Source organism: Aquarana catesbeiana, linkage group LG01 (genome assembly GCF_042186555.1).
Source record: "Aquarana catesbeiana isolate 2022-GZ linkage group LG01, ASM4218655v1, whole genome shotgun sequence".
NCBI lineage: Eukaryota > Metazoa > Chordata > Amphibia > Anura > Ranidae > Aquarana > Aquarana catesbeiana.
The window spans coordinates 383,545,001-383,566,282 of NC_133324.1; the positions used below are offsets into that span (position 1 = coordinate 383,545,001).

The 21,282-nt window shown below is 41.9% G+C and overlaps 1 protein-coding gene across 1 annotated transcript in view; it reads left to right on the forward strand.

Moving 5' to 3' along the window:
* The window catches only part of LOC141146993 (guanine nucleotide-binding protein G(q) subunit alpha), a 193,514-nt gene that overhangs the window by 57,936 nt on the left and 114,296 nt on the right, over positions 1–21,282 (forward strand). The window contains exon 2 of the mRNA XM_073633897.1: positions 12,341–12,525. Coding sequence (XP_073489998.1) covers positions 12,341–12,525 — 185 coding nt within the window. The remainder of the gene's footprint in view (positions 1–12,340; positions 12,526–21,282) is intronic.

Genomic DNA, 21,282 nt, shown 5'->3' on the forward strand with positions numbered 1-21,282 from the left:
ATAAAGCAGTCTTGTGACTTCTATCAGTGACTGGTCGAGTACTGAGTAAAGCTTGTAGAAGGAGTTTTCAGTCTCCCCTGACTGTCCTATGAGGCTGCATGACCACTGACCTTCTGTCTGGACAGTGCTGATTGGCACTGTGATCATCACATGCACCCTCCCAGGAAAAAAAAAACAAAAAAACTCTTGAGCAATACCCACCAAATTGAGCATGTGCAGAGTGCCCCAAGGCTCTGTTCTGTCAGCAAATGGATTGGGGACCGTAAAAGAAGGGGAGGATCAGAGAAGACAGAATCAGACAACCTTTTTACACATTGTGGAAGTTTAAAGTGGATGTAAACCCTCACACATACCCAGTGAAATGAACAGCCTCCTCCAGAGATGAAACAAATCCTCCTACTTAAGTTTTACATGTATAGCTGCTGTCTTCAGCTTTCTATACGGTTTAGAAAGTGCTCATCCTGTTAGAATTTTCTCTTCCTGATTCACCAGTGGTTGTGGATTCTTACAATATACTGGTTGACAGCTGATTGGAGGAAAGGCACACACCCCTCTCCACATAGGCAGAAAAAGGAAGAAACAATGCAGAGCTGTGCTGTGAATTGACCAGCTCTCTGCTAATCTATGTATAGCACCCACCCTGACACAATTCAGCCTGTTTTTATCTCTGTTCATGGAATACTTGTCAGAAGTTATCATGCTCTTTCTCTCCTCACAGGACTCAGTGAGAGCCATTGGCTCCTGCTGCTGTCAATCAAATCCCGTGTGGAGGTAGCTGGGGCTTGGCCGATCCGCGCTGTGTGTATCAGTAGATGCAGACAGCTCAGCTTGTGAGTAAGCCTGCAGGTTTGTCACCTTTAGGAATCTGCCTCCTATGATGGCACGCTGAAAAAGAGGAGTAACTGAGACCGCCAGCTGGGGGGGGGGGGGGGGTTGGGGCTGCTCTGTGCAATGGCATTACTAAGTAAGTAAGAACATGTTTATTAATAAAACAATTTAAAGCTTTACAGTCACTTTTAGAGCCCTTTCACACTGATAGCGCGGCCACGTTAGTGGTAAAGTTTTAGAGGCGTTTTCAGCCGCTAGCGGGGTACTTTTAACCCCCACTAGCGGGCGAATAAAGGGTTAAAAGTGCCTGCAAAGCGCTGCTGGCGAGGCTCTTTGCAGGAGCTTCGGTGGGGCTGTCCATTGATTTCAGTGGGCAGGGGCACTTTAGGAGTGGTGTATACACTGCTCCTCAAGTGCCCCAAAGATGCTGCTTGCAGGACTTTTTTTAACGTCCTACCAGCGCAGCGCCCCAATGTGAAAGCACTCAGGCTTTTACACTGGGACTGCAGATGAGGCATTTTACAGGTGCTTTTTTAGCTCTAAAACGTCTCCAGTGTGAAAGGGGTCTAAATCTGCTAGTACTTTTAACACTTCCCTCCCCCCAGACTGACCATGCTCCTGTCCAAAGGTGTCCATGTCGCTCCAAAGTGTAGGCACTCTACAGGAGGTGCGTTACTGGCTCGGTCACCATGTGAAAACCGAGAGAAAACAGATGGAACCACCACACCTAAGGATTGGCAAGCTGCACTATATTACATTTTTGGTTTTGGGTGTAATACCGTTTACCTCTTTGATGCTGTAATGCAGCCACAGCCAGAACAAATTAGCCTTTTTTTTATTTTTTTTTGTGTGTATTTAATTTTATTCTCCAGCTTCCACTGAAAACCTGGAAGTTCAGTTTGAACTAAACTTTAAAAAGTAGGTGGGAATAGGGAATTGAAAATGTCAACTACTGTCTTGTCTTCTGTTCCTGTTTTAAACATAGATGAGTGTTTTCTGTTTACTATGGCAACTTTCTTTTAGTCAATGGTTTGTATAAAGAAAATAAACTGATATTTTTTAATGTGAGTTAGGAGCGTGGACTATTTTTCATGCAACATCCTAACAACTAATGAACTGGTTGGCTATATGTTTATTATAGAGGATATGAAGAGAAAAGATAAATTGAAATTTTATGTGGCTCTTAAAAACCTCAGGCTTAAGGGCGTCAGATGTGGTTGTTGGCTGGATGTTATACAGTTGAAACTCCTTTTGTTTACGGAGCTGTTAGCTTTTTGAAAGTGGATACTTATATTTGTACTTGCATTTGAATAAATCTTCAGCAGGATAGAATTACATGTCTTCAGTGCCTTCAGGCTGCTAGGGATAAAATGGTTTTCTTCTCCTTTCATTTTATTAGATACAAAATAGCATGCGTTTTGGTAGGTCCACTTATACGTGTAATTAGAAACGTAGATCTAATCTTGTGTTGGTATCATCACATGCACAAGCCATTAAAATCTCCTGACTGGGCATTTGAAATGCGTGTTATGAGGAGGTGGATTGGAAAATGCAGTTATATAATGACCAGTACTCCTTCGTGTTTGATCCATGGTGCACTTATGTTTACATCATGACCTGGCTTTCAGGTTTGGTGCCAAACGTCCATATCTGTCAGATTGGTTAGGAGTTTGTGTCTCAGTCTATGAAAGACAACTTGACTGGGTCTGTTAGGAAGCTTTATGATCTTTAAAAAAAAAAAGTTAATTACTGTTCTTGTAACGTCACCTGTGAGTTGTTCAGGGAAATAGAAATCTTAGTTGTCAATGGGTTTGTGCATGCCTCAGCATTACACAAAGGTGTATCTAAAGCAAGATCCTAAATGTAGCAAGAGAATCTTAAGGAGCTGTAATGTTCATTCAAAGCGTATTTAATTAAACATGAAATATGTATGATATGAGCAGCTAGCTGCAAGGATTTGGTGTAGGCAATTTGAAATTTGGGTGTGTCACGGGACATTTCCAATGCCAATAAAGTGTTAAGTAAATCAGCGGGTCTGTTTACATAATGGTATTTTAAGTAAATTTTAAGTGGAACTCCAGGCACAAAAAAGTATTTTACAACAAATTTAAAGGAATACTTCAATATCCACAAAGGATTTAAATCCACTTTGCATGCATAGAATGCAGTTTCAAACCCAGTTGTATTCTTACTTATTGAGGGAAACAGGAATTCATAGACTGTCGGCCTATACTACTTCCTACAGGAATATTTGGACATTGGCAAAGAAAAAACCTTTTGGGTTGCACACCTAATGCCCCTTTCACAGAGGCGCCTCCGCTGATCTCTCCGCTGAGCAGGCAGATGACATGTCCATGTTCACTCCGCAAGGCAGAGTGGACACAGACCAGGTCCTGCTCTCCTGTATCGGCAGTCGGATGGAAATGGCCTACCTGTCGTTTCCACCCGATGCCATCCGATCCACCAGACATATGGGGAATAGGACCACCATTCATCTGTTTTTGGAGGACATGATTGGTGTCCGCTGACATTCGCTAAGCAATAGAAAAGACTAGAGGGTCTGATGAGGTCTGCCTGAAAAATTGACAGGTGGACCTGATCGGATCACCTGTGTGAAAGGGGGCCTTAGGCCTTCCAGCATACTTTTTTTGCTAGTGTCTTAGGTTGGACGCCTTTCTTTTACTATGCTGAGAAGTCTATCTTTTCTTCTCTGTTCCTTCACAGATTTTACCTTCCGCTTGAGTCTGCCATCCTTGAACCACTAAGATCTTGCACCTGCTGTTGGCAGTTGTGCTTTATGCAAACTGGAAGAGCTTTGACAAGCTGGTCACTCCTCCAAAACAGCTAGAAGACTGGTACTTGTTTTAGTAGGACTTTGTTAAAAGTTGAGCTATCTTCTCTGTGGATCCAGGAGTATCCCATGAAGGATGTGCCTGTGTTTAAGGACCCTATTGACAAGCGTTTTAGAGGCCTTTTCCTAAAACCTTGTTTTCCCCGGCAGGCACTGCTTTGCAGCTTGCCCTGGCTGTGACTCTAATCTGACTGGTCTAAGGTCTTCAGACAGGATCTGGTTACTGTGCAATTTGGTCCCTTTATTTTAATTCATTAGTGGTCATGCTTGCAGCCTTGAATTACCACATTGATGGACTGTTAGAGTTTTTCAATGTTTTCTTGTATGAGTCTCCTGGACCTAAACATGAGGATTCTTTGGTTAATGTGTTGGGCTCCAGAACTTACATGCCAAAAGTGCATACTTCATATGCTCTTCAAGAGACGGTTTGGTCTGGGAAGGCTAACCCTTTCATTACCCACAAACCTGAACCTCTAAAGCCAATTCAAAGCTTGGATAGCGGTTAGTTTGTAAAAGCCGGGACACCCAATTTCCTTAAATCCTCAGCTAAAACTTCAACGTGAGGAGGCACTTACCCTTTCCACAGTGGGTGAACAGATGTTGGCCTTTGTGAATATTTCAACAACCGCTATCTCGAATGCTTTGGTTCAGAAGGTGGTTTCCAGGGGCCACAAGATAGGATTCCACTCCCAGCCCTTTCCCTCAGTTCATGTTTTCCAACCTACCTGTGTCAGCGCAGAAATAAAATTTCCATGCAGCCCTAGTGGGTAGAGTAGGGAGTCGTTGCCCCAGTCCCTGTGGCAGAATAATTCCAGAGGTTCTGCTACAACCTGTTTACCTTTCCTTCACAAATCAAAGGAACGCCTCTTCCCCATCAAAGATGTGTTCTTGCATGTCCCAAATTTTTTCCAGCACATAAGTTCAGTGGTGCCCAGCACTTCCAGTTTGTAGCCCTGTCATTTGGTCTGTCTTATGCACCTCTGGTAAACACCAGGGCATTTTGTACCTATGCTAGTATTTGTATTAGATCACTATCTATGTATTTCAAATTGTTTTTATGGAGTTTGAAACAGGTATAGTACAGATAACAGGAGTTTATGCACACAAGGTACAAAGCACAGGCGTTCATACAAACCTTGTTATAATAGATTGTCAGTAGTATTATGAGCAGTGTTAATTTTGGCAGCAAATTTAGATTTAGTTTTAGTCTTAGTTTTTTGACTAAAATGCCACTTTAGTTTTTAGTCCCATTTTAGTCATGTGCAATTGTTTTAGTTTGTCGTATTTAGTCGACTACAATCTCCAGTACATTTTAGTCTCCTAAAATCATTTTAGTTGTCTAAAATCTAATAGGTTTAATTAAATTGTAATGCGTTATTTAAGCATTACATATAGTTATGGTATTAAGGTTTGAACATGCACTACAGACACAGATTTAGTCACTATATAACGCCTTTATTTAAGCAAAATCAAGTTTTGTTACACTTCTGTCAAAAAAGCAAAATTCTTGTAACGTTAAAATACAAAACCCCAAAAACTCTTTGCATGATGATGCCACCATGCGGTGCACATTTACATGAACTTTAACAGTTTAAGAAACTGAACAGAAAATATGCACTGCATGGTGGCACTAGAATTGTCCCGCAAATCATTTTTGGGGTTTTTCAGAACACAGCAAAACATTGTCACACACACTGTCACTGGCAGTCTTGCACAGCATAATAAACCAATACTCAAGGGTAATGCTAATTTCTACAATATGAAACAGTTTATTATTTCAACAGTTCTAAATCTCAGATACATTTAAAGAAAAGGTGCACAGTCTACAATAATGCCATTAATGTGTAGATTATAACCGTCACCACTTTTTTATCAACTCCTCTCTCTCTTTCTCCCAGCATTCGCAATGATAATAGAGGTAAACACTAAAAAGACTACTGGGATAGGACCCTGACGTAAGGTTGCCCTTTTTAACAGTTAGGCCTCATGCACAGGAGACTCTGTTAAACGCGAGTTCAGAGGCAGTTGGACACTTTTTTCAACTGCCCCTGAACCCATTCAATGTCATCCTATGTGTCTATGTACACAGTCTCGTTTTTTGGCGTTTTTAGGCAGTTGCGTTTAACCTCGTTTTTCCAGAAGCAAAAAAATGGGTTCAGGCGCAAAAGTTTTCCACGTTTCAGACGCTAAACGCTGGTACAGCGTTTAGCCGCGTTTGCGTTTATAAGTGTTTTTAAAGGAACCCTATTTTTTGGACCAGAAAACACAGAAATATGATGGTAAACTGCAGCAAAGAATGACATTTTGCGACCCGACTTTGGTGCCCTATATCTTGGGGCCACTTGGTGCTAGGAACCCCAAGTTTGGTATGCATACACAGTGGAACTAGCACTACCACTACAATATATCCAAAGTTGGGGTTCCTAGCACCAAGTGGCCCTCGAGATACGGGGCCCCAAAGTCGGGTCGCAAAATGTCAAGCACTTTTCTGCAGCAGAGAATTACATTTTGCGACCCGAATTTAGGACCACTTGGTGCTAGAAACCCCAAGAGTTGTAGTAAAGGCAGCCCATAGAAGTCTAGCATCATCAGACGGCTAGCTAAGGGCAGTACTGTATTCCGCCTGCTGAGAGAAAACTGATGTAAGCAGTCTATTGCCTGCTCCAATGGTTTTCTTTTTTTTTTTTTTCTAGATGTTTGGGGAATATTATTATTTATTATTATTATTATACAGGATTTATATAGCGCCAACAGTAGCGCTTTACAACTTGAGGGTAGACAGTACAAATACAATACACTTTAATACAGTAGGAATCAGAGGGCCCTGTTCCTTAGAGCTTACAATCTAAGAGGATATAGGAGGTCTTTGCTGAATAATGACCTTTTTTTAAACTTTCACCTTTTTTAATACATTCTTTCAAGTAATGTGTCACACTGTGTCACTACTAAATATGTAAATATAAAGTCACGTGGAGCACTGGGTACGCACACAGCCTGACGGCAGGAGACGAGCTCGGCGCCCGTGGATGTTTTATCAAATACAGCTTCATACACGTGAATTTGTTTTTTAAATGTTTTATCAATAAATTGGCTTCTATATACGGGATTACGCTATGTGTATTATCTCTTCATATTTACACCAATAACATCTGAGTCCATCTAACAAACACCGGGGAACAGGAGCCAATCGAAGATCTTACATTAAGGGCATACAAACTCGGCGTTCGTGGATTGACGCCGATGCTCCTTTCAAATAAACTGTTCAAGCAATTTTTAGGAGATTGTTTCACCTTTGCATCAACCATCCTTACCTGTGATCTGTGACCAGTATAGTACACCTTACAGCAGTAAGGTGAGCTGCTTGCAGACACAGAGGTGTCGTCATTGAAGATTGCATTTGGTACACGTGTGTTTCCTGGTGGTTGGCTTGATCAATTTCGTTTTTTGTTTTTTTGTCTTACACTGACTATTTTTCTAATCTTTTTGATATCATCACATGAACTTTTTTTGCCACTTTTATATATTTTAAATTCTTGTGGATTCATTTTTGTGTGTTCTCATACAAACCATCAATTAGGTTTACGTGGTACATGATTGGCATTCTTATACATTTTATATGTTTTACATGTATTTACCACTTACCTCACTTTTTTTGATTGTATTATTACACTGCACTAGTCATTATTTGATGTACTTGGTTTTGATGTACATTTATTCATTTGTTATTATCACAATATTTTCTAGCCTTCACTAGCATATCTTTTGCAGCACCCTCCTCACCTTTTTCCTTATACTCACAGCACAAACACCATCATTATTTTATTTATAGTTTTTTTTTCTGTCTGGATCAGATTCACAGGTTTTTGCAGCAGTGTCCCTTAGTTTTACTTTTAGACTTTTTACTCATACTACTAAATATGTACTGCAAGGCAGTTCATGTCTGTATAAAAATGTCATGTGTTTACTACACATAACCTTCTCCATGCACTGATGGCTTTCCTTCCTGCATTTGTTCATTGTAACTCCCCTGTTGCTTCACATGCTACAGGTCTGGAGGGGAAACGATGCTTGTTTATCACATACCACCCCAGACAGGCCTTAGTAAAAATGATGCATTTCTTTTGTAATACTGTGGACTGTAATCTTCTAAACAAGTGTTTGCATAGTTTTCCATCTATTTCTTTTCATTATAGAGAAGATAAATGTAAACTCTTATATTTTTGTAAATTAAGGCCTGGTTCACACTTTTGCAGAACAAGTTTTGCAGAAACACACCACAGTCCATTTAACATGGCTTCCTATGGGTCATGTTTACATCTGTGCACTTTATGGAAAGGGCCAGGGACTTGTTTCTGGTTCCATAGACTTCAGTGGATCAAAAACGTGTATTGAAAAACGCAAAATGCACCTGGAATATGCAACCTGCATAGGTGTGAACCAGGCCCTATGGTGTTGTGAGAATCTATTATATTTGTGCAGTTATCACCTCATCATCGTGCTGTATAGCTGTGACTGTACAGTTGCTGGGCAAATAGGTTTTCTTTACAAAACTGACCCACCTGCTCACATTAAATAAAGCAAAGGCACTTGGTTTAAAAGGGTGGTGAACCCTAAGGCTTTGCTCACACTATTGCGGCACTATTCCAGCACCTGCAGCCACCTGTAGTCAAAACGCGTGGGGATACTATTAATCTCATACTACAGTGGGTTTTTGCAAACAGCACCATGTAAATTTCTGCCCATTGCGTTTCAAAAATGGCGCATGAACCTTTTTTTTTTTGCAGGAAACGTAGTAACCGTGAGAAATGAATGGGCTGCCATACCCACGGAAACAAGGGCCACAATAGTGTTAACTAGTCCTAAAGGAAATGCCTTCTAATAACACTAATATAGAATAGACTTTTATCAATATTGGAATAAAAGCATTTCTCATATTCTGTGTTTTGCCTTTCATATAGCAGGCTAGCAGCTCAGCATGAGACCCGGAAGCAGGTAGAGATCATTGGAGTAGTGGTGTCTGATTCAGGCCGGGTTCACACTGGTACGACACGACTGTTGTATGACTGTCATCCTACTTTGCCCTGCAACATCAGTCCTATATCGGTCCTACTTCCATCCGACTTGAATGAACAGACTACGATTTTGCTCCGACTTTGAGATAGTCCGACTTGTCCTTTGATCAATAAAAACAATCCCAGTTAACAGCAATTCCTTTTTCTGCTGCTGTCAGATGTCACAAGTCGGATGGTTAGGACAAGGATCCTACTTCGATCCGACTTCAATGATATTGAATGGGCTGAAAATGGACCAAAGTGGTGCAAGAATTTTTTCTAAAGTCAGACCGACTTGTGTCGGACCAGTTAAGATGGCTCTCATAGGGAATCATTGATTTGTACACGTCATGCGCTTCCAAAAGCCAGAGAGTAAGGCCCCTTTCACACAAGGCGGACTCCGTTTCTACGGAGCCCGCCTCGGTCCGCCGGCTCAGTGGGAGTTCTGTCCGTTGATCTCCGCTGAGCCGGCGGATGACAGGTCCCTCTCTGCTCAATGAGCGGGGAGGGGCTTGTCAGGCTAACATGGAGCGCCCGTTCAGGTCCGCCGTCAAAACTGACAGGCGGACCTGAACGGTCCGATCGTGTGAAGCCTATGTCGTACCAGTGTGAAGCGGGACTTAGGGATTTCCAGCTTCCAGGGGCATCGGGTAGGTATGGTGTGTGTGTATGTATATGTATATGTGTGTGTGTATATGTGTATATATATATATATATATATATATATATATATATATATATATATATATATATATATATATATTTATATATATATATATATATATATATTTAGATTAGGCCAAGCTGGACCAATGTAACTATGTCTAAAATATCCATACTTGGAATGCTTCTTTTAATGTCACAGCTGGTTTTCTCCTTATGTAAGCCAAGGGAATGCTAAAGCAGCTTTCTGTAGGTTTGAATGGGGTTAACTGCAGGTCAGTGCACATGAGAAGGAACCCTGATGGAATACCTCAAGCTAATTTGAAATGTAAGCTGAATGCATCTGAAGTCCACCAAATGCAGCTTCCTGTGATGGTTTGACAACAATGCTGCACTGCTGAATTCAGAACATAAATTTAGGATGAAAAAATATTGCAGGGTGGATGTCAGATTTTTTATTTATTTTTTGTCTTTTTAGCTTTACAAAGCTTGTGCATCACATCGTAACTGGATTTGGTACTTGGTTAGACTGTCATACAAAAGCTTTTAACTGCTCTTTAAATAAGTTCTTTAGTGTCTACTTAAAGTGGACCTTCCGTCTCTTTTTTTTTAACTTTCCATCTATTACATCCTGTTTCTTGTCTGGTAAATAGCCTAGGCTAATTATATCATGCACAAAACTGTTGACTAACACCTGACGCCCTCCTCACTCTCCCAGTCTCTGGGGATTTGAAAGCCCTGCTCTTATTCCTCTTCTTAGAGCATTTGGGACAGATCAGAGCGATTCCAGTTGGTCGAAGTGGTCAAGTGCCAGCACGTGGCCAATCAGAATCGCTCTGATCCATCCTAGAAGCCTGAAGGAAGGGGAATAAAAGCAGGGCTTTTACTTCCCCAGCCCGCTGCACTGGCTGCATGGGCAGTGTCCGCTAATCATCCACAGAAGTGCACTGGGGACTGAGGAGGGTATTAGGTGTTCACTTTTTCATCCTATGTGAAACGTGAACTTACACTTTATGATCCTTTTTTCATTTAGGCTAGGTTCACACTTATGCGAATTGGATGTGGGTTTTCCGAATCCAATTCGCATGACAGGAGAGTGTGACCGGCTCTCAATGGAGCCAGTTCCCACATCTGTGGGGTGGCCGCGGAGCGCACTGCAGAAGGGTCTGTGCATCTTTGGCTCCATTTCAGTTCCGAATTTTTGCCTGAATTCGGACCTGAAATGGTGAACGGGGACGCACAGGACCCCTGCTGCAAGCTGTGCCGCAGATAGTGGGAACCCAGCCTTAAAGTTTACCTGATTAAAAGTGCATTCAAACATCATTTTTAGTTGAAGCATAGCTTTGCTGAATTAATACTGGGCAGTTCTGTGCTGCAAAAGACACAACATATTTTTAGCATACGCTCCAGTGTGGCGTGAGCACAGGAACGTGAAACTCCTATTAAGTTGATAAGCACACTTCCTGGTAGCTTCTGTCTGGTTATGACCTGTCTTCCATGTTTCATGTTCTGTTATGGATGTATAGTAAAAGCTTTTAATTCTGCTGGGTTTACACTTTCAGTAACATGGTTCAAATAATATTTAATATGGTGTGTGTTAACCCACAGCTGTTGGCAAACAGTTTTCAAAAGACTGTTCATAGTAAACTTTAACCACTTCCCACCCGCCCAACATCATATAACATTGTGGACTTTGGTTATATCTGAATGATGCCTGCAGTTACAGGTATCATTTAGATATCTTCTTTCAGAGCCGGCGATTGCCTTCACCGTAAGAACAATGATATCGGCTGTTCAGCCGCTTGATTGTTCTTACAGGCGTCCCATCCCTCCGCCCTCCGGTGCTTCTACCGGCTCACTTGTGCGATCGGTGAGCCAGAGAAGGAACCGACTGGCGTCGGATGTTGACCATAGAGATTTCCGGCGGGCCAGATGGTCCCTGAAGTCTCTATGATCGTTTAGAGGCCAGGCGCGATGTTATAACATCACGCCCGGCCTATGCATTGGAAAAAAGCCACCACCTTGGCTGGGAAGCCAGGATCGTTTTTTAATTTTTTTTTTTATTTTATATATTTTAGGCTACCCATCCTAGAGGCGAGATGTGGGGACTTATTGACCCCAGATCTCACTGTAAAGAGGACCTGTCACACACTACTCCTTATACAAGGGATGTTTACATTCCTTGTAATGGGAATAAAAGTGATCAAAAAAATGTAAAAAGAAAGCATCAAACTAGAAAAATAAAATGAACAATAATAAAAAAGTACTTTGGCGCCATTCCACGGCCGCATGCAATTTTGAAGCGTGACATTTAGGTATCTACTTGATGTAACATCTTTCACATTATGCAAAAAAATTGGGCTAACTTTACTGTTTATTTTTTTTTTATTCATGTAACAGTTTTTTTTTTCCCCAAAAAACACATTTGAAAAATTGCTGCACAAATACCTTGCAAGATAAAATGTTGCAACGACCGCCATTTTGTTCTCTAGGGTATCTGCTAAAAAACATATGTTTGGGGGTTCCAAATAATTTTCTAGCAAAAAAAAATGATGATTTTTACATGTAGGAGAGAAATGTCAGAAGTGGCCTGGGTGGCAAGTGGTGAAGATTTGCCATGGGTTACTATAGATTGGTCACTACTGCCCTTAGAATTGTGAACACGTTTCTAGTTTTTGTACACTCTGTAGTACACTCTGTAGTATTTCCTTTTTTTTTTTTTTTTTTTTTACTATCAAATCAAGGAAAAGAGACCATTACATGGTTCTACCTGTGTGTGTACATATATATTGACTAGAATCAACAACTTTGTTCCTTTTTTTAATAGAACATTGTGTTGGTAAAGTCCACTTTTCTTTATTTATTACCTTTACTTTATACCTTCATTGACCTATTTATTTATTTATTATCTGTGCTCTAGTTAACCAATTTTTTCATTATTTTATAGGCACAGGAGAAAGTGGAAAAAGCACATTTATAAAGCAGATGAGAATTATCCATGGATCTGGGTACTCTGATGAAGACAAGAGGGGGTTCACTAAACTTGTGTACCAGAACATATTCACTGCAATGCAAGCTATGATCCGGGCAATGGATACCCTTAAAATCCCATACAAGTATGAACACAACAAGGTACGTGCCAATGAAGCCAAACAAACCTGTTAGTTACTTTCAAATTGTGTGTGACTACATGCTTGACATTTTATAATATATAAAGTTATATTTTTTTCAAAAAGTGCACATTTTATCATTTAAAAAGGAGTAATTGAACTGCAGTTAAGTGACTTTGCCTAGGCCTTAGTGGAACATAATGGTCAATGTCAGCTGTCTAGCAGCAAGCAGGGTGAAAGTGTTTCCTCAGGCCAGTGTTTCTCAACTCCAGTCCTCAAGGTGCCCCAACAGGTCATGTTTTCAGGCTTTCCATTATTTTGCACAGGTGATTTGATCAGTTTGACTGCCTTAGTAATTACCACAGCTATTTCATCTGAGGGAAATCCTGAAAACATGACCTGTTGGGGTGCCTTGAGGACTGGAGTTGAGAAACACTGCCTCAGGTGTCCTCCTCCAGCAATCGCTGACTGGGCTTTAATAACATTCTAATATTGAGGCAGCTGTCAAAGTGAGAGGCAGTAGTAAGGGGGCTGATCTGTGTGAGATATACAACACACTGCCAAGATGAGATTGCTGTGCAGATGCCAGGATTTCCATTATTCTGTTTTTTATGGACCAGCATATTTTTCCAGGAAGTAGATGCTGGATGCTTCCTGAACGAAGATGGTGCCAGTCTTTTGGGGAGAAAAAGGCAAACGTTACCAGGACGAGTACTATGATCTCTGGAAAAGTTTAAAAATACCCGTGTTACACGTAAATGTTACCTGATATGCATGCACTTAACATGTAAAAAATATACCTGGGGCTAGATTTGGTTGAACCCTATCACTGCCTGAGCCCTTTTTGTATTTTTGCACAGTTTTAAAAAAATCTATTTAGGCCTGAAGATTAACCCTCTAACATTACATATTATCTGAACGCAGCCATCATAGAAAGTACTGTAAAGTCCAGAAGACAACTTCACATATAGATTATATATCGGATAGGATATAATGTCCACTCACCAGATGGTGTAGATCCTCCTACACTACGGCAGAGAGGATCATACAGGCTTGAGGGGTCCCCGATCACTTTGGGTCTTTAACCAAGATAAGGGAGACCTTTTTTGGTTTTATTGATTTATTAATTAGCTGTCACATAATTTACCTTCTATTAAAAAAATATATATATATGTGGTATATTTATTTACTGTTGTTTTTCAAGTAACAAACTATTAGGAGGGCAAGCGCTGTCTGCACATTAACTTTAAGTGCACATTTTTCACATTCACCCATTGCAGCTGCCTTCATTCACATATATTTATATAATTGTTTTTTGGCGCGGGTGATTTATATATACACAGTATATCCTAGAGTAAAATAGTGGTAGTTAAATGTTTTTTTTTTTACGTCACACAATATTAGTGGTTTGTGTGAAACTGAAGTTGATTTTACTGCACATAATTGCAATGTTTTACCCAATTGTTTGCTAAAATATAAACTGTAAGGTTGCGCCGACTAAATACGAAGGGCGTGCAAGTCAAACCAGGACTTTTGAGTTTATATAATAAAAGAACAAGTTTCAAGGTGTGGAAACTGCATTTATTTTTCAACATACTCCCCTGCCACCTTTATACACTTCTCCCAGTGTTTAATGCCTGGAAAGCTTCAGCATAGAAAGATTTTGTCAGCACGTGCTGAATGTTCACAGGAATGATGGCTGTGTGCTGGGAACCACCACGGCCGGGATCGTCCCTGATGGACATTTACACCATTCAAATGTCTTGCTGTGGCTGAGCATCTTATCTCCATACTCTGCTTGAAGTCTTCTGTAGATATCTGTAGGTTTTTTGCCTTTTGTTAACAAGAAAGTTCATCATCGCATGCTGTTCCATGCATTCACTAACCCTGCTGTCTGCCATCTTAATTAACGGTCTCTGGACTGGCCCGTGACATGTGCGCCACCAATCAGTAATCAACAAAGATAGACTTGGGGGGCACACCCTAAAAATGCATAACCTTAAAGATGGTGCAGCTATACTGAAGCAGTAGTGGGCTTAAGCACTATGTGGCCATATAGTGTGAACAAATCCCCATATTTTTTGCTTATTTGCTAAATATATTTAGGCATTTTAAATAGCCGTGCAGAATTTTAATGTCATTTTAGTATGTGTGCATGTATGTGTAATCTTTTCCTCTGCCTATCAGTAGTAGGAAACATTTGCCACTTACTACTGCGTGTAGTACTGCCACGCTAGTATCCCTTTTTATACCTGTATAATTAAAAGTCCTGGTTTGACTTGAGCGCCCCTCGTAGATCTCTAACATGTCATAGCTTAAAGGTTATGTTCACCTTTTTTTTTCATTCTCTCTCTAAATTCCAGCTAAGCTATGTACCTATATACGATTATTTGTACCTCCTGTTGCAGAAAAGAAACATCTCTTTATCTTAGAGCAGGCTTTACCTCAGCCTCCAGTGTCTTCTATAGAAGATTCCATTACTTCCTGGTATCAATCCTGGTATTGGGATGCAAAAACCATTCAAAGGAAGTAGTGAGCTCATTAACACACACCCTGCGCCTGTCCACCCCCTGCAGGTGATTGCTCCCACCCACCTTGTTGTCCAATCAGATCGTACAGTGTATGGCCACCTAAACCACTTCCCGCCTGGCCTATAGCAGAATGATGGCCGGGCAGTGGTTCAGTTATCCTGACTGGGCGTCATATGACGTCCAGCAGGATAACAAGCCAGCGCGAGCCCGCATCACGGCAATCAGTGGTGCTGTGTGTCACTCTGACACACTGCATCTCCAATCGTAGTAAGGAGCCTCTGATGGAGGCTCCTTACCACGTGATCAGCTGTGAACAATCACAGCTGATCATAGCGTAAACCAGGAAGTGTCGGTAAACGGCTTTCCTCGGTTAGCACTGACAGGGAGAGCCGATTGGTGGCTCAGTCTGTCGGGGGGGGGGGGGGGGGGTCTGTGCTGATTATCAGCACATTGTTTATCAGCACAGCCCCATCAGATGTGCCACCAACAATGCCAGTCAGTGCCTCATCAGAAACGCCTATCAGTGCCCACCACAGTGCCAATCAGTGCCGATCAGTAAAACCTGTCAATACCTCATCAGTGCTGCCCATCAGTGCCATCTATTAGTGTCTGTCAGTGCCACCTATCCGGTGCATATCAGTGCCCATCAATTCTACATATCTGTGCCTCCTCATCAGTGTCCGTCAGTGAAGAAGACCAAATTTTATAACAAACAAAGAAAAACTTTTTTTTTTTCCAAAAATGTCAGTCTTTTTTAGTTTGTTTAATAAAAGATAACCCCAGCGGTGATCAAATGCCACCAAAAGAGAGCTTGATTTGTGGGCAGAAAATGATAAAAAAAAATTTGGGGTACAGTTTTGCATGACTGCGCAAAATGCGACAGCGCTGAAAGCTGAAAATTGTCCTGGGCAGGAGTGGGGAAAGTGCCCTGTATTGAAGTGGTTAAAGGAGGAAGTAGGAAAGTTGGAAATAAAAAAAGAGGCGGTATAGTAATGAGGGAGGTGTGGTCCACAAAAGGAAAACGCGCCCTATTCTGTGATGCAGTAAGGCAGTGCATGATCGAATATTAAGTTGCCTGTAAGGTCACATAATGCCACAGGAAGTGATGGGCTCAGACTTTTTTTTTTTTTTTACATTTTAAACAGAGAGGTTCAGATTCAAAGCTGCCATGGACTAGCTAACTGAGAGATGAGCACAATGGGGTGGATTGGGCAGAAAAGAAGTAAGAAAAGGTTCTTTATTGTGAAAAGTGACATGCTGCCTGAAAAGGTGAACTTAGCCTTTAAAACTGTGAGCCCATGAAATGGCGACAAACTTCAGTACCCTAGCGATTTCATATGCAAAGCTTTAACAGCCCCTACAAGTTTAGCGTTAACTGAATAATGGGCCTGGAATTCTAGCTCCAACGCCAGCATGCATGGTGATATATAACATGCAAGCCCCACAAAGCACGTTTTTTTTTACGTATGTGCATTTTAAGTGTTTGGATGTAACTTTTATCTTTTTTATGCATTTTATTTATTTTTTAAAACTTTTTTTTTTCCAATCACACACAGGACCAAAAGACACCCTATGTGATGATCTTTTTGGTTATAGGTTCTTTTTAATGAGACCCCTGATGTCTCATTTGTCCTCCAATGAAAAGTGTGCAGTGGAGTTTGCACTGCATTAGTTACTTTCCCAGCAAGTAAAGTCCTGTACACATGGGCTGAAAATCTGTTGCTGCTGAACTGAACGACTTTTGGTCAGTGTGCACAGCTGTCTATCTGACAGAAGCCAGTCTAAGGAATTGCTTTTGTCAAAGGTACATGCTGGAAAACCAGCATCTGCTCGGCGATTGCAGCCTTAGAGTCTTTCTGCTGTTAGAACAAAACAGCAGAGGAGATTGCCGGCCAAAATATCTATCTGCTTTTTTTTGTTCAACCTGCTGGTTTGAATGAAAAAAAAAAAAGTGACGCCAGGACCCAGAAGTGATGGTTTTTTAACTGTACTGCATAGATCTAAACGGTAAGTAACCTGGCTTTACAGCACACGTGTTTAAAATACAAAGGTGTAACGGAAGCTAGTGCAGTGGAGCTTCCCAGCAATGTATTGTTTGTGACTATGCAAAGGTTTTTAAAGTTCTAGTTTTTTGTTTTTCTCATTTTTATTTTAAAATGAGATAATGGTGTTGGTAGCAGAGGATCAACAGAGTCTTTGCAAAGTATTTTTCTTGTCATGGTAGGAATTGGCCTTACCAACTCGTCCAGCTGACAGTGCTAAAGAGCAGTTATGGAAGTCATCATTCTGAGCTTAGAGGAGAAAGGTTCAGAGTTCTAAGTAATGATTTTCATATGTTGTTTAGTAGTACTGAAACATAATTCCATTCAAAGGAAAATGTTGATCTTTTGGAGAGTTTAATATCGCTGTATTTGATTTTCCTTTATATCCTTTTATTTGTGTCCACTTGGGGCATGATGGCTAATTCAATCGATTTTTTATTAAAGCCATTAAACACAATACCTTTTTATTGGGGGTGTTTTTTTTTTGGCATGGTTTAGTTTCCTTGTAACCTTTTTTTATTTCTTTTCTTTTTTTTTTTTCTTGCATGAAAAAGTGTACAAAAGTGAATACTACCATGTTTTAACTTTCCATTTATTTAATTCATTCTCACATCCGATTTAAGAGGAATGGTTTGCCACACAATGTTCACGCTCTGTGGTCCAACAGCACTACTATAATATTTTATATAATGTGTGTGTGTGTGTGTGGCGAGTGCCCTGTATCCATTCGCCGGGCCATGTCAAGCTGGTCGAGGCTTTCCAGTGAGAGGAGAACACACCTGTCATCATTTGTGGGGGATTTCTCCCCCTCCCCTTTTCTCTTCACTGACTTTGTTAATGTGAGCAGCGCTTGCAAGGACACAGGCAGCCGCTCTGCTCCCTCCCCTGCACCCTCATTTTTCAGGAAGAGGAGAGCAAATAGGCAGCCACCTAATTGCAGCAAGGAATTCTGGGACATGTAGTCCCCATCTCAAACAGCCCCATAGCCAGCATGGGACTCCCTCCTGGCCCCCCTATACTGTTCCCTCCTGGCCCCCCTATACTGTTCCCTCCTGGCCCCCCTATACTGTTCCCTCCTGGCCCCCCTATACTGTTCCCTCCTGGCCCCCCTATACTGTTCCCTCCTGGCCCCCCTATACTGTTCCCTCCTGGCCCCCCTATACTGTTTCTTCCTGGCCCCCCCATACTGTTTCTTCCTGGCCCCCCCATACTATACTGTTTCTTCCTGGCCCCCCCCATACTATACTGTTTCTTCCTGGCCCCCCCATACTATACTGTTTCTTCCTGGCCCCCCTATACTATACTGTTTCTTCCTGGCCCCCCTATACTATTTCTTCCTGGCCCCCCTATACTATACTGTTTCTTCCTGGCCCCCCTATACTATACTGTTTCTTCCTGGCCCCCCTATACTATACTGTTTCTTCCTGGCCCCCCTATACTCTACTGTTTCTTCCTGGCCCACCTATACTCTACTGTTTCTTCCTGGCCCCCCTATTCTCTACTGTTTCTTCCTGGCCCCCCTATACTCTACTGTTTCTTCCTGGCCCCCCTATACTCTACTGTTTCTTCCTGGCCCCCCTATACTCTACTGTTTCTTCCTGGCCCCCCTATACTCTACTGTTTTTTACTGGCCCCCATATACTATACTGTTTCTTCCTGGCCCCCCTATACTATACCGTTTCTTCCTGGCCCCCCTGAACTATACCGTTCCCTCCTGGCCCCTCCCCCCCTCCATACTGTGCTCTCCCGTCCCCCTGTTGTGTGCCATTTCCTCCCGCCCCCCAGTAGTGTGCCGTTTTCTGCCGGCCCCCCCAGTAGTGTGCTATGCTCTCTTGCCCCCCCTGTGCTCTGCCCTGCTGACCCCCTGTACACGGCTTATCCCAAGTTTGGCCCAGAATTGAGCATCAGATTCTGTGCAAAAGAGCAAGCACAAGTTTCACATTAAGGAGGTGAGTTTTGATATTTATTCTGTTGTTTATTGCTATTTGTAAGAATAATGCCCTGTACACACAGTCAGATATTCCCACGGAAAATGTGTGATAGGACCTTGTTGTCGGAAATGCCGACCGTGTGTGGGCTCATCACACATTTTCCATCGGAATTTCCGACACAAAGTTTGAGAGCTTGCTATAAAATTTTCTGGCAACAAAATCCGTTGTTGGAAATTCCGATCGTGTGTACACAAATCCGACGCACAAAGTGCCATGCATGCTCAGAATAAATTAAGAGATGAAAGCTATTGGCTACTGCCCCGTTTATAGTCCCAACGTACATGTTTTATGTCACCGCGTTCAGAATGATCAGATTTTCCAACAACTTTGTGTGACCGTGTGTATGCAAGACAAGTTTGAGCCAACATCCATCGGAAAAAATCCATGGATTTTGTTGTCGGAATGTCCGATCAATGTCCGACCGTATGTACAGGGCATAACTGTTATAGCTACAGCTCGCTGGTCACATCAATGTTCCGTGAGCTGTAGATATATGAATTTTTTCAGGGTTTCACCGAGATCTCACACTTTTGCCCGGGGTTCCTGGAAGGTAAAACATTTGAAAAACACTGTCCTGGAGTGTCTTTCTGGCAGAGCAATAAACTTGTCAAATTTACATAATAAAGATAAGCCCAGGAGATGTAATGCAGCTCCTTGGACTTAACTCTATGTGTACCTTCACTTTTTACAAAGTGGCTGAATTCCTGTAGTTCAGCTTTAAGGTTCCCTAGCAGTTGATAAAGGAAAAAAAAAGAGCAGCTCTGGATGTAATCTTTGCCTTTTTGGGTGGTGCTGCCCTTACATTTTCCCCACTATTTGTCCTCCCTCCACGCCCAGAATCTTTCAACTCAGAAGACTGAGGTAAACTGATTGCAGGGTATCAGTGACATGTCCCATGAGGGGGCATCACGGCATAATTTTGCACTCCGTGTAATGATGCAAAGCAATGCTGAAGTCATTGTCAGTGCTGCCAGCTCTGCATCATTAAGGACTTCCTAAGAAGTGACCATAGAGAAGATATCTTAAAGGGGTTGTAAAGGTAAAAATTTTTTCACCTTAATGCATTCTATGCATTAAGGTGAAAAAACTTTTGACAGTACCGCCGCCCCCAGCCCCCCCGTTTTACTTACCTGACGCCTCGAATCTTCGCTGCTCGTCCTCGTCCTCTTCATTGCAGCTCAGCCTGGTCGCTGATTGGCTGCAGTGGATGGATTGAAAGCAGCGCAGCCATTGGCTCGCGCTGCTGTCAATCACATCCGATGACGCGGCGCGCCGGGGGGCGGGGCCGAGTGATACAGCGAGCGGCTATAGCCGCCGGCTGTATCACGGGAGCGCGCCCGCAAGCACTCACCACCATGCGAGGGAGCTCGCATTAAGGTGGTAAATGCTTGCGGGGAGGAGCTGAAACAGCCGCCGAGGGACCCCAGAAGACCAGGTTCGGGGCCACTCTGTGCAGAACGAGCTGCACAGTGAAGGTAAGTATAACATGTTTGTTATTTAAAAAAAAAAAAAAAATACCTTTACAACCCCTTTAATGGTAAGTATAAAAAGAAATGGCAAAATACTGCTGTTGGTGGGGCTTCAAGGAGGGAGAAGGATGGAGTTTGGATTTGTGTATTAAAGGGGTTGATGTTTGGTAACTGAATAATGGATACAAACACAAACCTGACTTTGCACACAGAAGTCAGTCCATCTTCATCTTTTATGGAACCTGATTTATTATTAACTAGAATTCTGGATGTTCTCTTGGACCAGCAATCCAATTTGTGCCCTTATTTTTTTCTCTAGTTGTAAATCTGCCCCAATGTCTTAATCCGAATGTCATATGTGATAATACAGCTTGATGACCTGTACTGAATAGAGTGCTGTTGGTGACATTCTATGACCAGAAAATTTACATCTGTCATAGAGTCCTAAACTTTGGTCTGCACTGGATAGAAGAATCTTTTGAACAAATCGAGCTGTAATTCTTATACCTTGGCATTATTTTAAACTGAATGTCCTATCTCAAACAGTTGCTGTGGGTAGTCACATGTTGGTTAACATGTTTCTTTGCATTGATTAAATATGGCTTTTGATGTCTAATGGAACCATTCTCAGTCCACATCCTCAGTAAAAAACAATTGCTGCTTCACTTTCCAGTAAACAGAACATTCTGTGACATATGTAAGCAGGAAATAATTTTTAAATCACTTAAGGGACTGTTAAGGCTTTT